We start from the raw sequence: 14,212 nt of genomic DNA, 5'->3' as shown, positions 1-14,212 counted from the left end.
GTCCCAGATACAGTAGTCTTAACAAATTCAGAGAAAAGGCTCCCAGGCTAAGGCCAGCCCTTCCTCAGTTCTACTCCCCTCGGTCTCTTCCCAAAGAATTGAATAGTGGTAGAGAGAATATATAGCATCATTAGCCAGACCTCTGTCTTGAGTACTTAATGGAATATATCAGAATGTACCCAAGGTGTCTCATGAGAAATTCACTGTCATTCATGGGATTTTTCCCCTGTAAGGTAAGGTGTCCTATCTCTCTCCCTGCAGAGAGAGAATCTCTTGAGAACAGTGAGAAAGAAAAAGCCATACTATTTTTTTAAGATTTTATTTATTTATTTGACAGAGAGAGATCACAAGTAGGCAGAGAGGCAGGCAGAGAGAGAGGGGGAAGCAGGCTCCCTGCTGAGCAGAGAGCCCGATGCGGGACTCCATCCCAGACCCTGAGATCATGACCTGAGCCAAAGGCAGAGGCTTAACCCACTGAGCCACCCAGGCACCCCAAGCCATACTACTTTTGAGCAGTAAGAAGGCCCTGGTAACATTGCCTGTATTTATAAATGAGTGGCCCAGAAAATAATCTCGAACAAAAAGGAATATTTTATTTTAAAAAAAAGGAAAAGGATTATAAATTATAAATATAAATTAAGTAAACTAACATTTAAGGATGCTCTTAGCCCAGGAGATGGAAGAATTTCTATGCTGAAGCTCTTTCATGCTTTCAAGGAATTGAATGAGACATGGACTTAGTGAAATAAGACAAAACACTGCAAGATAAGTGATATCACAAGATAGGAGAAGAAATAGTGACGTTGTAGGATGTAAATGAACTCAGGATTGCAGAATGCGCAGCGAATGCCGAGAATAACTGCAGCACCTGGACAGCTTGAGAAAACTCTCACAGAACGCTGAAGAAAAAAATAGACCATTTGAAATGTACATTCTCATCTGAAAATGGTAATAACTCGTTTCGTGGCTGGGTTGTCAGAATGAAGCGGGATGACTCACAATACAGACTCGGCACATTTTGCGGCCCTTAGGTGCTCAGCAGTGCCCAAAGAGAGGAGATGTTGGCTCCAGGGACAGATAATCGGCGGACATTGAGATTGCTGCTGTGATACAGGGAGAGATCAGCAAAACTGAGCGGGAAGAAATAGATAGCTGTGGTATTTTTTTTCCTTGAACTGAGGAATGCTGGAATGCTGCTACTTAGGAAAAACCATAATGGTGGCAAACACCCAAACTTAGCCCGGGAATGAGGGAATTAGTGGATTACTAAACTTCAGAGAGTGTGTTACAGGCATCTTGGAAAGAAAGAGAAGCAAGCTTCTCTGAAGCAGCTTTCAGATTGCCTGGAGCAGTGGGAGAGTCTGCAGGTGGGGAGGAAGGGGGCAATCTGATGGGACCCTCCCGCATCATGTTGTTTTATTTTTTTTTAAGATTTTATTTATTTATTTGACAGAGATCACAAGTAGGTAGAGAGGCAGGCAGAGAGAGAGGGAGGAGGAAGCAGGCTCCCCACTGAGCAGAGAGCCCAATGCGGGACTCGATCCCAGGACCCTGAGATCATGACCCGAGCCAAAGGCAGAGGCCCAACCCACTGAGCCACCCAGGTGCCCTCATATTGTTTTAATGTAAGTGACTACTCTAGAAGATCAGTGGGCTTTCTCCCTTGGAGCTAAGAACAAAAAGAGATAAATGGTTAGGGTTTTCTTGGCTAAGAGGTCACGCAAGAATTTATGCTTCAGAAGTTAGAGTTGGTAATTTGGATATTACTGTCCTGGGTGCCCAGTTACCAAACAAGGCAACCAATTTAGCAAGCCAGATTTTCTAGAGATTGACAGTTACAAAGGCTGTAACCTCTGAGGTCTAGATATTTTGAAAATGTGCTTTGTTAAATAGGTATTACACAGAAAATACATTTATGGTAAGAAAAAAAAACAAACCAACAAAAAGATGGCTGTTCTAAATTTTCCCACAAGTTCTTAGACCGGCCAGAGAAGGAAATGGACACTACTGTAAACACATTCTGTCTCTAATTGTCTGCAAAAAGCTGCTTGCAAATGGCTTTATGGTTTAGAAGTTTGTCTCCTTTTGCATTTTCATCAGTAACTCCTTTCTCCCAACTGTATATCCATAATTGCTTTTAATAAACATTATCTAATTAGAAAAGCCTGCAGTTTCATGGCCTAGCACAGAACTTCTGTTAGCACTGAGTAAAAAAAAAAAACCAGTTCTGGCGGAACTAAAACTTAAAAACTGAAAAAGAAAGTATAATTTTAACAAGGAAGAGGCATATAGTATTCTGCTTCTGTAGACCAAAGTCTATACCCACCAAAGTAGCCTTGGTTTGGGAAAGTAACAATAAGTGTAGAATGATTTCAGAAAACTCTGCATAATCAGTAAAGAGATAAAATACTGAATTAAACCTCCAGGAAAATCCTGTTGTTGAACATTGACTCCTTGGTACATTAAAAAATAATACAGAATGGACAAATGGGTTCATTCTACCAGTGCAAGAATGTGTCAATATTACATTAGTCTTTACTATAACAGATTATCCAGAAGGTTTGTGAATCTGAGCTAATAAGATTAATAGTGTTTCTGAAGTTTAGATAATTCCAGAAAAGCAGAAGGAAGAACTTCAGCTTATCCTAATACCTTATTTGCTTTTCAGTTTGAATTTAAAAATGGGGTATGTTTGAATATAGTTTTTCACATTTCTGTGCTTTAAAAGTGTTACCCACAAAAACATAGAAAGCACCAATGAGACCCATCCCAATGAATGTGTTAGTAGTTAATTTGCCATGGCTCCCAATAACCCACAGCTAGTGTTCCCTTTCCCTAGTCTCTATAGCCATCAGGACACTTTTGCAAGCAATTGTGGATGACAGTTTTTCCCATCATCTCAGAAATGCCGCACTGACAGATCCCATGGTGACATTTTCTAAATGGGCCATCAACTAAAAATCCTTTTTCTTTGCTTAGATTTTTATTACTTGAAGTGTAGGGCATATACTGGCACTGTCATTACCTGAAACCCCCACCAAGACCCACTAAATCCTAATCTGCATTTTTTTTTAAGATTTTATTTATTTATTTGACAGAGAGAAATCACAAGTAGATGGACAGGCAGGCAGAGAGAGAGAGGGAAGCAGGCTCCCTGCTGAGCAGAAAGCCCAATGCGGGACTCGATCCCAGGACCCTGAGATCATGACCCTAGCCGAAGGCAGCGACTTAACCCACTGAGCCACCCAGGCACCCCCCTAATCTGCATTTTTAAAAAAACCCTCCAAAGATTTTGTATACATGGTACAGTTTGAGAAGCACTATGAAGCTCACTCCAGTTTTAAATCCTCAATAATTTACCTTCCTGTAGAATTCTTTATCATCATAATAGCTTAAAGGAGAAAAACATGCGTTCAATAGTTAGTACAAAGGCAGCTGATAAAGTTCCAGACCCATTGAATTTTCTGTAATAATTACATTGAGATTTTAGTTTATTCAAGGAGATTGATATCTTTACAATAATGAATTTTCTAGTTCAGTAATCAGTATATCTCACCATTTATTAATCTTTCCCACCATATTGCATTAAATTTATTCCTATTTCTTAACTTTACTCCATTAGTTATTTTTGGTATCATGAATATCATCTTTTTTCTATTGTATTATTTTTCACATGCAGAAAATTAACTATATATACACATTTTTTAACTAATCACTTGGAAGAACTCAGTTTTAATAGTTTTTAAGGTGACCCTCTTGAATCATAACTAATTTTTACACTCCTGATTTTTTTTAAATCTTGTAATCTGTCAAGGAATAAATTCATATGGCCTTAATAGTATAGGAAACTCTAGAACATTGGGTACTTAAAAACCATTTGGACTTAACTCCCACTTCTGGGAATACAGAATACAGCTAGGTTTCCCTATTCTTTCCTCTGAGTACAGCTAAAAGCCCCAGACATTATTTGTAAACAAACATAACACTGTGAAAAATGGAGAGGAGAGGCAGACTGGCTTGGGAACCTTGAGACCCAAGGAAGGACATGGAGGTAAGTTCTGTGGTTCTCTTTAAGCTTCATATATCTCAGACTTCTTGCTGCAGAGACTGGCAACATGGACATGCCAGTGGGTGCAGGCAGAAACTCCTACAAAAGCCTGCTATGTAGCCAAAGTTCCAGGAAAGGTGCAGCCCAGGAGGACAAAAATTTTAGACAATAACCTCTCCACTCTAGCCAAACAGCACAGGAAAAAACAAACAAACAAAGCAAGACAAATCTGTGACCCCACACCAGTCATGCCACAAAGTCGACTCGAGAGTTTGGCCCTCCACCCTAGTAGACTCTAACAAGGTACCCAGATACCCACAGAGCATGAATTTCCATGCTCACAAACAGTAATGTGGCAGCCCTCCCTTTCCTTGCTGGATGGAATCAAAGAAGGCATGGTGGAGGGTCAGGACTTCGATCACAACCCAGTAGTAATGAGGCCAGCTGCTGCAAAGCCTTTTGCTATCAGTGGAGGCTGTATGAGGAATAGTAACACAGCACTACTGCCCGCCTGGGCAGAGTGGTATTGGCGCAGCCTTAGGGAGTAGTCAGAGTTCCCAGCCCCCACTCAGCAGTAATAAGCAGCCCCCACCTCAGATTTCAATAGAGGCTAGGCAGAGAACCTGAACTTCTACCCCTGCTTGTCAGTAATGAGGCAGCACCACCGCATTCCTCCCTTGCCAGAACAGTATCAGGGAAAACCACCAGAACAGGTTAAAAAACATCCAGTCTTATTAGTCACCACATAATATCCAATTTGTATACATTTCAATCAATAATAAACATTTCAAGAACCAAAAAAAAACATAAATTTTGAAAGACAATTACTAGGTGCCAATACAGGAGTGGGGAGGTGGCTCAGTCACTTAAGCATCTGCCTTCTGCTGGGGTCATGATCTTGGGGTCCTGGGATCAAACCCCCGTGTTGGCTCTCAGCTCAGCAGGGAGTCTGCTTTTCCTCACTACCCCTCTGTCTTCTCTCTCTCACACATAAATTAGTAAACCTTAAAAGAAAAAATTGATACCAATACAAATAACAGAGATGTTTTAATTACCTGACAAAGATTTTAAAGCTGCCATGTTATGGTAAGCAATTATGAACACACTTGAAACAAAGGAAAAAATAGGAAGTCTCAGCAAAGAAATAAAAAGATAGGAAAAAAAACAATTTTTAGAGCTAAGACATAGAACTACGTATTAAAAAAAACTCGCTGGATGGACTCAGCAGCAAAATGGAGGAAACACAGGACCAAATTAGTGAACTAGAGAATAAAATGATAGAAATTACTAGATCTGAACAACAGAGAGAAAAAACTAAAAAAAACAATGAACAAAGCCTCAAGGCATCTGTGGGACCATAACAAAAGATTTAATGGTTGTGTCTTCGGAGTTTCAGATGAGAAGAGAAAGGAGAAGGACTGGAAAAGCCTGAAATAAATAATGTCTGAAAAGTTCCTGTGTGTGGTCCAAGACACAGAACCACAAATCCAAGAAGCTAAGTAAATCCCAAAAAGGATAAACTCAAATGTACCCAAAGACGCATCACTGAAAATACCTCTGAAAATAAACAAACAAACAAAAAAATTTAAATTCTTTAAAGCAGTGAAATAGAGATGGCAACTTAGCTATAAGGGGAAAGCAGTTCTCATGACAGAAGGTTTTTCATAAGGACCTATGGAGATGATGAATGGCACAACATGGAAAGTAACATAGTATTCGTTATCCACCAAAAATAATCTTTAGGAATGAAGGGGGAAATCCAGACATTCTCCAATGAAGAGGAAAATTAACAGAACTTATCATTCCCATACCTGCCCTAAAAGAATAACCAAGAAAGTTCTCTAAACAAAAAAAAGAAAATGATAAAAGAATTTTGGGAAACTGGGAAGGAAGAAAGAACAAGGAAAGTAAATTTGTAGATAAACATATTCTCCTTCTACTCTTGAATTTCTTTAATTATGTTTAACAGTTGAAGTAAAAATTTTAACATTGTCTTACACGGTTCTAAATATATATATGGACAAAATGAAATTGTATTGTAAATGGGGTAGGGTAAGGTATGTGTAGGAAGGTAAGGTTTCTTCACTTTTCTGGAAATCGAAGTATAAATAAAAATGAAGAGCAATTTTTATCTGTCGGTTTGGACATCACCAATGTTTTTAATTTTTGTCAGTTCAGTGAGACCCTGGGGAAAGAAATATCTGTCCTACATTCTTTGGAGGGTAGTTTGACAGTAGCTTTCCATTTCAGATATCAATTATGGAGCCAGTAATCCTCCATCTAATAACCTATCTTGACTGGAATAATGCATACAAAATACATAGTAATGTGTGTACAAGGTTGTGTACAGTACTACAGTGTATATGCTTACCCATGTTTGCCCATTTCAGAGCATACATAACAAAAAATGAAGAGTTTTTTTGTAGAGCAGCTAAGTCTAAGTAGGGGTGGGCACATAGGCACATTGTACTTTATACCTTTTCTCTACTAGATCCTCCTACATCATCTAGGCATTGAGTACAGATTCTTTGCATAGAAACACATATTACTATGTTTTTCTTTTTTTGTTAACAGGTCATATTGTATGTGTGGTAAACTACAATTTCTTTGCATCGTATCTTGGAGATCGTCTTGTTCCTCAAAATACAGAACACCGCTGTAGTCAATATATCTGACCCTATCTCATCCTTCGTAACTGCCACGTAGCATCCCTCACTAGGAGCGCAGTTGCAGCTGATCTGTTTTCCCATTTGTAAACATTCTGCTCTAAGCACATGTTAGTATTATAAGCAATGCTGCAGCAAAACCCTTAATATAGTTCTTCTATACTGGTGCTTTTCTTGGGCTAGATACGAAGAAAATTAGAAGTACTAGGTGAAAGGTTAAATAGTGTTAAATCTGATATTGCTGAATTCCCTCAAAAAGACTGTATTCCTTTGTACTTTGCCTGAACCCCACACTCCCATCTTTGCTATTTTATTCATGGCTTGGAGTGGATGAGTGGATAAGGTAACAACTTACCCAAAGTTATTCTGAGTGCTGCCAGAGGCTCCCTCAAGCTTAGAGCCATCCCACACTGTAGATATTCTTTTATTTTTGTAGATGTTGATTCTGTGGTTCCTCTTTAAGTCCAATTCCAACTACCTTCTCTCCTCCAGGATCCCTCAGAGTTGTTGGTCCACGTGCTTGCTTTTTTTTTTTTTTTTTTCTAAAATTTATTTATTTGACAGAGAGATCACAAGTAGGCAGAGAGGCAGGCAGAGAGAGAGAGAGGAGGAAGCAGGCTCCCCGCTGAGCAGAGAGTCCGACGCGGGACTCGATTCCAGGACCCTGAGATCATGACCTGAGCCGAAGGCAGCGGCCCAACCCACTGAGCCACCCAGGCGCCCCCCACGTGCTTGCTTTTTTAACACTGTAGCAAACTGCTTTAACAGCCTATTTTTGAGATTTACCATTAGCAGAAGCTGGGTGAAGGTTACATGGAACTCTTATTTTTGGAGTTTCCTGTGAGTTTCTAATTATTTCAAAGAGGAAAGTATTTTTTTTAAATACTTTGTCATATCCAGGGATTTGGATAGAGTGAAGTCTGGAACAAGTGCTCAGTTTATTTTTATTTATTTATTTATTTGTTTTTACCATACTTACTTTTATTTTGAATCATTACAGGACATATTTTTTAAATGGTAATAAAATTCCACATGCCTTTTTTCAGATGAATGAATGATGTAGTTTGATATATGTAGACATGAAATTTATAAAATCAATTTCACTTTTTGTATTTATCCTTTTTAAAAAGAAATTTCTATTTCATTTCTTTTTTTTAAATTTATTTTAAATTTTTTTTATTTTCAGCATAGTAGTATTCATTGTTTTTGCACCATACCCAGTGCTCCATGCAATACGTGCCCTCCCTAATACCCACCACCTCGTTCTCCCAACCTCCCACTCCCCGCCCCCTCAAGACCATCAGGTTGTTTTTCAGAGTCCATAGTCTCTCATGGTTCACCTCCCCTTCCAGTTTCCCTCAACTCCCATCACCTCTCCATCTCCCCATGTCCTCCATGTTATGTTATGTTATGCTCCACAAATAAGTGAAACCATATGAAAATTGACTCTCTCTGCTTGACTTATTTCATTCAGCATAATCTCTTCCAGTCCCATCCATGTTGCTGCAAAAGTTGGGTATTCATCCTTTCTGATGGAGGCATAATACTCCATAGTGTATACGGACCACATCTTCCTTATCCATTCGTCCGTTGAAGGGCATCTTGGTTCTTTCCATAGTTTGGCGACTGTGGCCATTGCTGCTATAAACATTGGGGTACAGATGGCCCTTCTTTTCACTACATCTATATCTTTGGGGTAAATACCCAGTAGTGCAATTGCTGGGTCATAGGGAAGCTCTATTTTTAATTTCTTGAGGAATCTCCACACTGTTCTCCAAAGTGGCTGCACCAACTTGCATTCCCACCAACAGTGTAAGAGGGTTCCCCTTTCTCCACATCCTCTCCAACACATGTTGTTTCCTGTCTTGCTAATTTTGGCCATTCTAACTAATGTGAGGTGGTATCTCAATGTGGTTTTAATTTGAATCTCCCTGATGGCTAGTGATGATGAACATTTTTTCATGTGTCTGATAGCCATTTGTATGTCTTCATTGGAGAAGTGTCTGTTCCTATCTTCTGCCCATTTTTTGATATGATTATCTGTTTTGTGTGTATTGAGTTTGAGGAGTTCTTTATAGATCCTGGATATCAGCCTTTTGTCTGTACTTTCATTTGCAAATATCTTCTCCCATTCCGTGAGTTGCATCTTTTTGACTTTTTGTTTTGTTGACTCAACAGTTTTGTTGACTGTTTCCTTTGCTGTGCAGAAGGTTTTGATCTTGATGAAGTCCCAAAAGTTCGTTTTCGCCTTTGTTTCCTTTGCTTTTGGGGACATATCTTGAAAGAAGTTGCTGTGGCTGATATCGAAGAGGTTACTGCCTATGTTCTCCTCCTGGATTCTGATGGATTCCTGCCTCACATTGAGGTCTTTTATCCATTTTGAGTTTATCTTTGTGTACAGTGTAAAAGAATGGTCGAGTTTCATTCTTCTACATATAGCTGTCCAGTTTTCCCAGCACCATTTATTGAAGAGACTGTCTTTTTTCCACTGGATATTTTTTCCTGTTTTGTCGATTATTTGACCATAGAGTTGAGGGTCCATATCTGGGCTCTTTACTCTGTTCCACTGGTCTATGTGTCTGTTTTTATGCCAGTACCATGCTGTCTTGGTGATCACAGCTTTGTAGTAAAGCTTGAAATCAGGTAACGTGATGCTGCCAGTTTTGTTTTTCAACATTTCCTTAGCAATTCTCTTCTGATTCCATACAAATTTTAGGATTATTTGCTCCAGCTCTTTGAAAAATACTGGTGGAATTTTGATTGGAATGGCATTAAAAGTATAGATTGCTCTAGGCAGTATCGACATTTTAACAATGTTTATTCTTCCTATCCAAGAGCATGGAATGGTCTTCCATCTTTTTGTGTCTTCTTCAATTTTTTTCATGAGTGTTCTGTAGTTCCTTGAGTACAGATCCTTTACCTCTTTGGTTAGGTTTATTCCCAGGTATCTTATGGTTCTATTTCATTTCTAATATGAAAACAAAACCAGAGGATCGAAGGGAGTTCCAAAGCTTTGTTTCAATAAAAAACGTTCTCAGAAATGAACTGGAATAAACTTATTTTTGTATTTAATCATTCTAAAGATACCAGTTTGTTTCTAGTTTTTGTAAGTGTTGCCTATATAAAAGTTCTCTTTCATGGTAATAACCTACTAAAGCTTTGTTGATGAAGCGTCACTAACTTCATGTAGATAAGATAATAAATGATCAGCCACAGCACTCCTTTTTTCAGGGATCCAGAGTTACAAATCAACCAAGCATTTGCCTTCTTTGGTCTGGGCCACAGTGGGTCACTTGCTGGAATAAAGATAGTTACTAACCATTATTTTGAAGCATCTGGTATCGTTACCACATGGTAGCAGTACTCAGTTAATCTCTTTGTATGTTTCAGGACAATTCTATTTTATTATTATTATTTCTTGTCACCCAGAACCTTGGCAAAATTAAGCTTTCAAATGGGAAACTGGGTTCTACCTGGTAAATGTGCTTTCCCAGGTTTGGGACAAGCCATGATCTGGTATGTTCTGCTCAATATAATGTCCACTCCCCAGTGATGGTATCCCCATGAGATTTGGAAGGGAGGGCCCCGAACTTAAAACCCTGATATCAAAAGTCATGTGCTCTACCACCTGAGCCAGCGAGGTGCTCCTAAGTAGTGTCCCAGCTCAGTGTCTCCTGAGATGCACTCTCTTCTTGTGCTTTCTAAAATAAAGTGGGAAATTGTTGCACATAAATAATTCTGTTACTTGCTCTTTTCCACAGGCTTTTTGGAAGGGATGTAAACAACGGAAAGCATATTTGAACAGGCGGCAAATGTTGGTTAATAATGTTGATTCTGTTGTGAAGGTAAACATCCCTTGCCACCTTATCAAGTGCTTGACTTTTTTTTTTAAGGTTTTATTTATTTATTTGACAGAGAGATTACAAGTAGGCAGAGAGGCAGGAAGAGAGAGGGGGGGAAACAGGCTCCCTGCTGAGCAGAGAGCCCAGATGTGGGGCTCAATCTCAGAACCCTGAGATCCTTACCTGGGCTGAAGGTAGAGGCTTAACCCACTGAGCCACCCAGGTGGCCCTCAAGTGCTTGACTTAAACCTTTCTCTTCATTTTAGTTTTACTCTTGGAAGGCAGATTATGGAAAGAGTACATAGAAGTCTTGACATGTGAATTATGTCGTGGGTTTGAGTCCCATGTCTATTACTCAGCTGATCATCTTCAAGTCTGTTAAAACACTGTACCTGGCTCAGGTCCTTTCTATAGTTTTGAGAATCAATTGTGCAAGTATTTCAAAACCTATAAATGCTCTTTCTCTAGGAACTCCAAATTGATTATTTAGGCTTTGGGGAAAAACACTGTTATTTCACATCTCTCTTAACCATATTCACTAATAACATTTACAAAACTTAACAGTAAAGAATCTTAGTTGTTAGGCAAATACAAAACCAGTGACAAGAAAAAGTAGAACTAAGTTAGGACCTGCATGTGGGGGGTGAGTAGGTCTAACCCAGCTCTCCACCCAGGCTGACGGCCCTGAGTTTAGAAAAAGAAAAGACACTGGGGTGCCCACTGCCCAGTGCTAAAAAACAGAGGACAGCTGAGAAATGAACTTTTAGACAATGTGGAAATCCAGGTGAGAATTGGAATAGCAGAGATTGAAATCAAATGAGATAAATTCAAAAGACCTTTGAAACTGTGAAGGCAGAGAATGACATCATCTAGTTCCATTGTGCTCCTTGGTAATATGTTCTGCTCGCCATGGAGCACAAGCCTGTGTTGTATCAGAAAACTGTAGGTCCCAACTTGTCCCTCAGAAGTCTGGATGTGCTTTCCTATAAAGACCTAAAGGATCCTGGATGCTGTTAAGGGATGCTGGAAGAAATCCTGGACTTGTCTTTTGATTCTCTGACCTGCTCCAGCTCTCAGCAAAATCCCTTACCCTCTTGGTTTTTATTTCCTAAGATGAAAGCAAAATGGTACAAAGCTACATTACTTTCCATACCATAAGGTATAAAACGCTTCAAAACCCTAGGAAAAATATAACAACAGGAGTAGGAGATGAAGATAATGCTTAGGACGTTAATTATTTGGTGGGATGTTCACTTTTTCTTTTTTTTATCAAAATATCAATATTATCTTTAGAAAGACTGCGTGAAAAAATATTAAAGGTTGTTTAATAACTGCCTTGATTTCTCCATTTAACTCTTTTAGATTCAGTCCTGGTTTCGGATGGTAGTCGCACGGAGGAATTACCTTGCACGACTGCAGTATTTCAGAGATCATGTAAGACACACACAAGTGGATTTCCCTCCCACTGAGAATGAACTGAATGAATGCTTTGTTGAATGTTCTCATTGAATGATTTCTAGTAAATGGTGGAAATGTTTTCAGAAGAGAACCCAAGTAGAAGGCTGTTGGCATATTGTATATGCTGGCTGCATAGTGTTCCTGTGTAGTCTTTGTATTAAATAGCTATCTTGTCAGTTCAGGAAGAGAAAATGAAATGTCTTCATGCACTTGCTTCGTTTTGTCCTAAGACATACCAGAGCTTTTGATGAGGTTGATGTTTTCATGTCTGCCCAGCTGTCTTTGGCTCAGTGTCTAAAACACTAGTGTCATTTAGTTGGATGGATAGTTGGAATCTATACACCAGTAACCTTATGTTTTGTTTTTAAGTCCAAAGGTAAATGGTGGAAATGAACAATAGGAGGAAACAACAGGTCTTAAAAACTCAATGTGATAATATTTGGAGGCTTACTTTTTTTTATTCAGAACTCATGTTCAGAGTGAGACTTTACTAGTCAGGACTGCATAGGAAATGTGTGAGAAGAAACAGATGTGGGATAGTAATGCCAAAGAGAAAAGATTCCAGATGAGTATTTTCCAACACTACTTGTAAAGTTTTTCTAACTGGTGACTGAAAAACTTAAATAGAAGCCCACAGGAAGAATTTTTTCAGGATCTTTTAAAGAATAGATAAGTGAATACGGGCTGAATCATCTAAATTTGGGGCTAAAATTCTCTTCCCTTTTAGATCTCTTTATAAAGAGTGCCATACAATCTTGTCAATACTTTTAGCTGACTTACCTGACCTTTTCTCTGCAAAGAATATGCAAAAAATAAACATTGAATACATTTCATCTAACTATTGTCAGTTCTAAATGGTTTTCATTCTTAAATAAAAAAAAGATTTTATTTTTGAGAGTGTCAGGTGAGGAAAGGAGAGAGCCTCAAGTCCTTCAGTAGGAAAAAAAACAAAGACTAACTTACAAGAAAAGCCAGTAGAAGGCATATCTCAGAGACCTGTATTAGAGGCATTTCATCAGTTTGTAAGATGTGAGTCTGAAATAGTGAGCAACTTGGTTCTTGAGAGATCTCTGAACCATGTGCAGCTACTTGGGTGAGTGGGTCAGGACTCCCGTCATGAGACGGGTGGGAGGGGAAAACCCAATCACAGTATCTTTTCTAGCAATGAATGAGATGTGGTGGTCAGGGGAGAATGAAGCATACCAAAAGGGTGATATCAGTAAGAAGACAACATGGCACAGAATATTCAGTATTCCAACCAGGCATCGGAGATATGGTCTATCAGGATGTGGAAAAGGGGTCCCGAATTTATGTGAAAGGGGTCCCGAATTTATGAATGGACAGATGAAAATAACATGAGGTGACAAGCAACAGCAGTCGTAGCTCATAACATAATTCTGAGTGACCAGGAGCACCTGAGCAGCTCAATTGGTTGAGCGTCTGACTCTTGATTACAGTTCAGGCATGATCTCAGTGTGGTGGGATCAAGCCCCGTGTTGGTCTCCATGTTCAGCAGGGCGTCTGCTTGTGGTTTTCTCTCCCTCTCTTTCTCTCTCTATCTTTGCCCATCCCCATTTATTCTATCTATAGCTCTCTAAAATAAATTAATTAGTTAAAAGAAAAGTCTGAGTGACCTGACCAAAGACAAGTCATAGAGTGGATGGTTCTTCTTTGGCCATTGTTTTGTAGTCTCATATCCAAATCATGTACAGTCCTCATAGTTCCTAAGGACAAAAATTAAAATATTCTTTTATATAAAATGAAAAAAAATTAAGTAATCTCTACACTCAAGATGGGGCTCGAACTTAAAACCCTGATATCAAAAGTCATGTGCTCTACCACCTGAGCCAGCGAGGTGCTCCTAAGTAGTGTCCATTCTTAAATGCTCTCAGTTCTTGGGTAGTTCTGAATTTTATAATCGTGGAATAGATGGACCTTAGGAAGATCATGACTGGTCTCATTCTTTTGCAGAAAAATGAAATTGTGAAAATACAGTCACTACTGAGAGCAAACAAAGCTAGAGATGACTACAAAACATTGGGTAAGTGGAAGTACAGATCTTCCTCCACTAATGATGGGGTTCTTCCTAATAAGCCCATCACAAGTTGCCAATATCCTACGTTGAAAATGCATTTGACACATCTAATCGATGGAACATCATTGTTTAGCCTGGCCTGCCTTAAATGTGCTCAGAGCAC

At 39.1% G+C, this 14,212-nt stretch overlaps 1 protein-coding gene across 3 annotated transcripts in view; it reads left to right on the top strand.

Annotated features, from left to right (window-relative positions):
* Positions 1–14,212, top strand: part of IQGAP2 (IQ motif containing GTPase activating protein 2) — a 287,935-nt gene that overhangs the window by 223,471 nt on the left and 50,252 nt on the right. For all 3 annotated transcript variants that reach the window (XM_082724767.1, XM_082724769.1, XM_082724768.1), the window contains 3 exons: positions 10,476–10,559; positions 11,919–11,990; positions 13,986–14,055. In XM_082724767.1, coding sequence (XP_082580893.1) covers positions 10,476–10,559; positions 11,919–11,990; positions 13,986–14,055 — 226 coding nt within the window. The remainder of the gene's footprint in view (positions 1–10,475; positions 10,560–11,918; positions 11,991–13,985; positions 14,056–14,212) is intronic.

This window comes from Mustela nivalis (genome assembly GCF_964662115.1).
Source record: "Mustela nivalis genome assembly, chromosome: 3".
Taxonomy (NCBI): domain Eukaryota; kingdom Metazoa; phylum Chordata; class Mammalia; order Carnivora; family Mustelidae; genus Mustela; species Mustela nivalis.
This window is presented reverse-complemented; position numbering and strand designations above follow the sequence as displayed.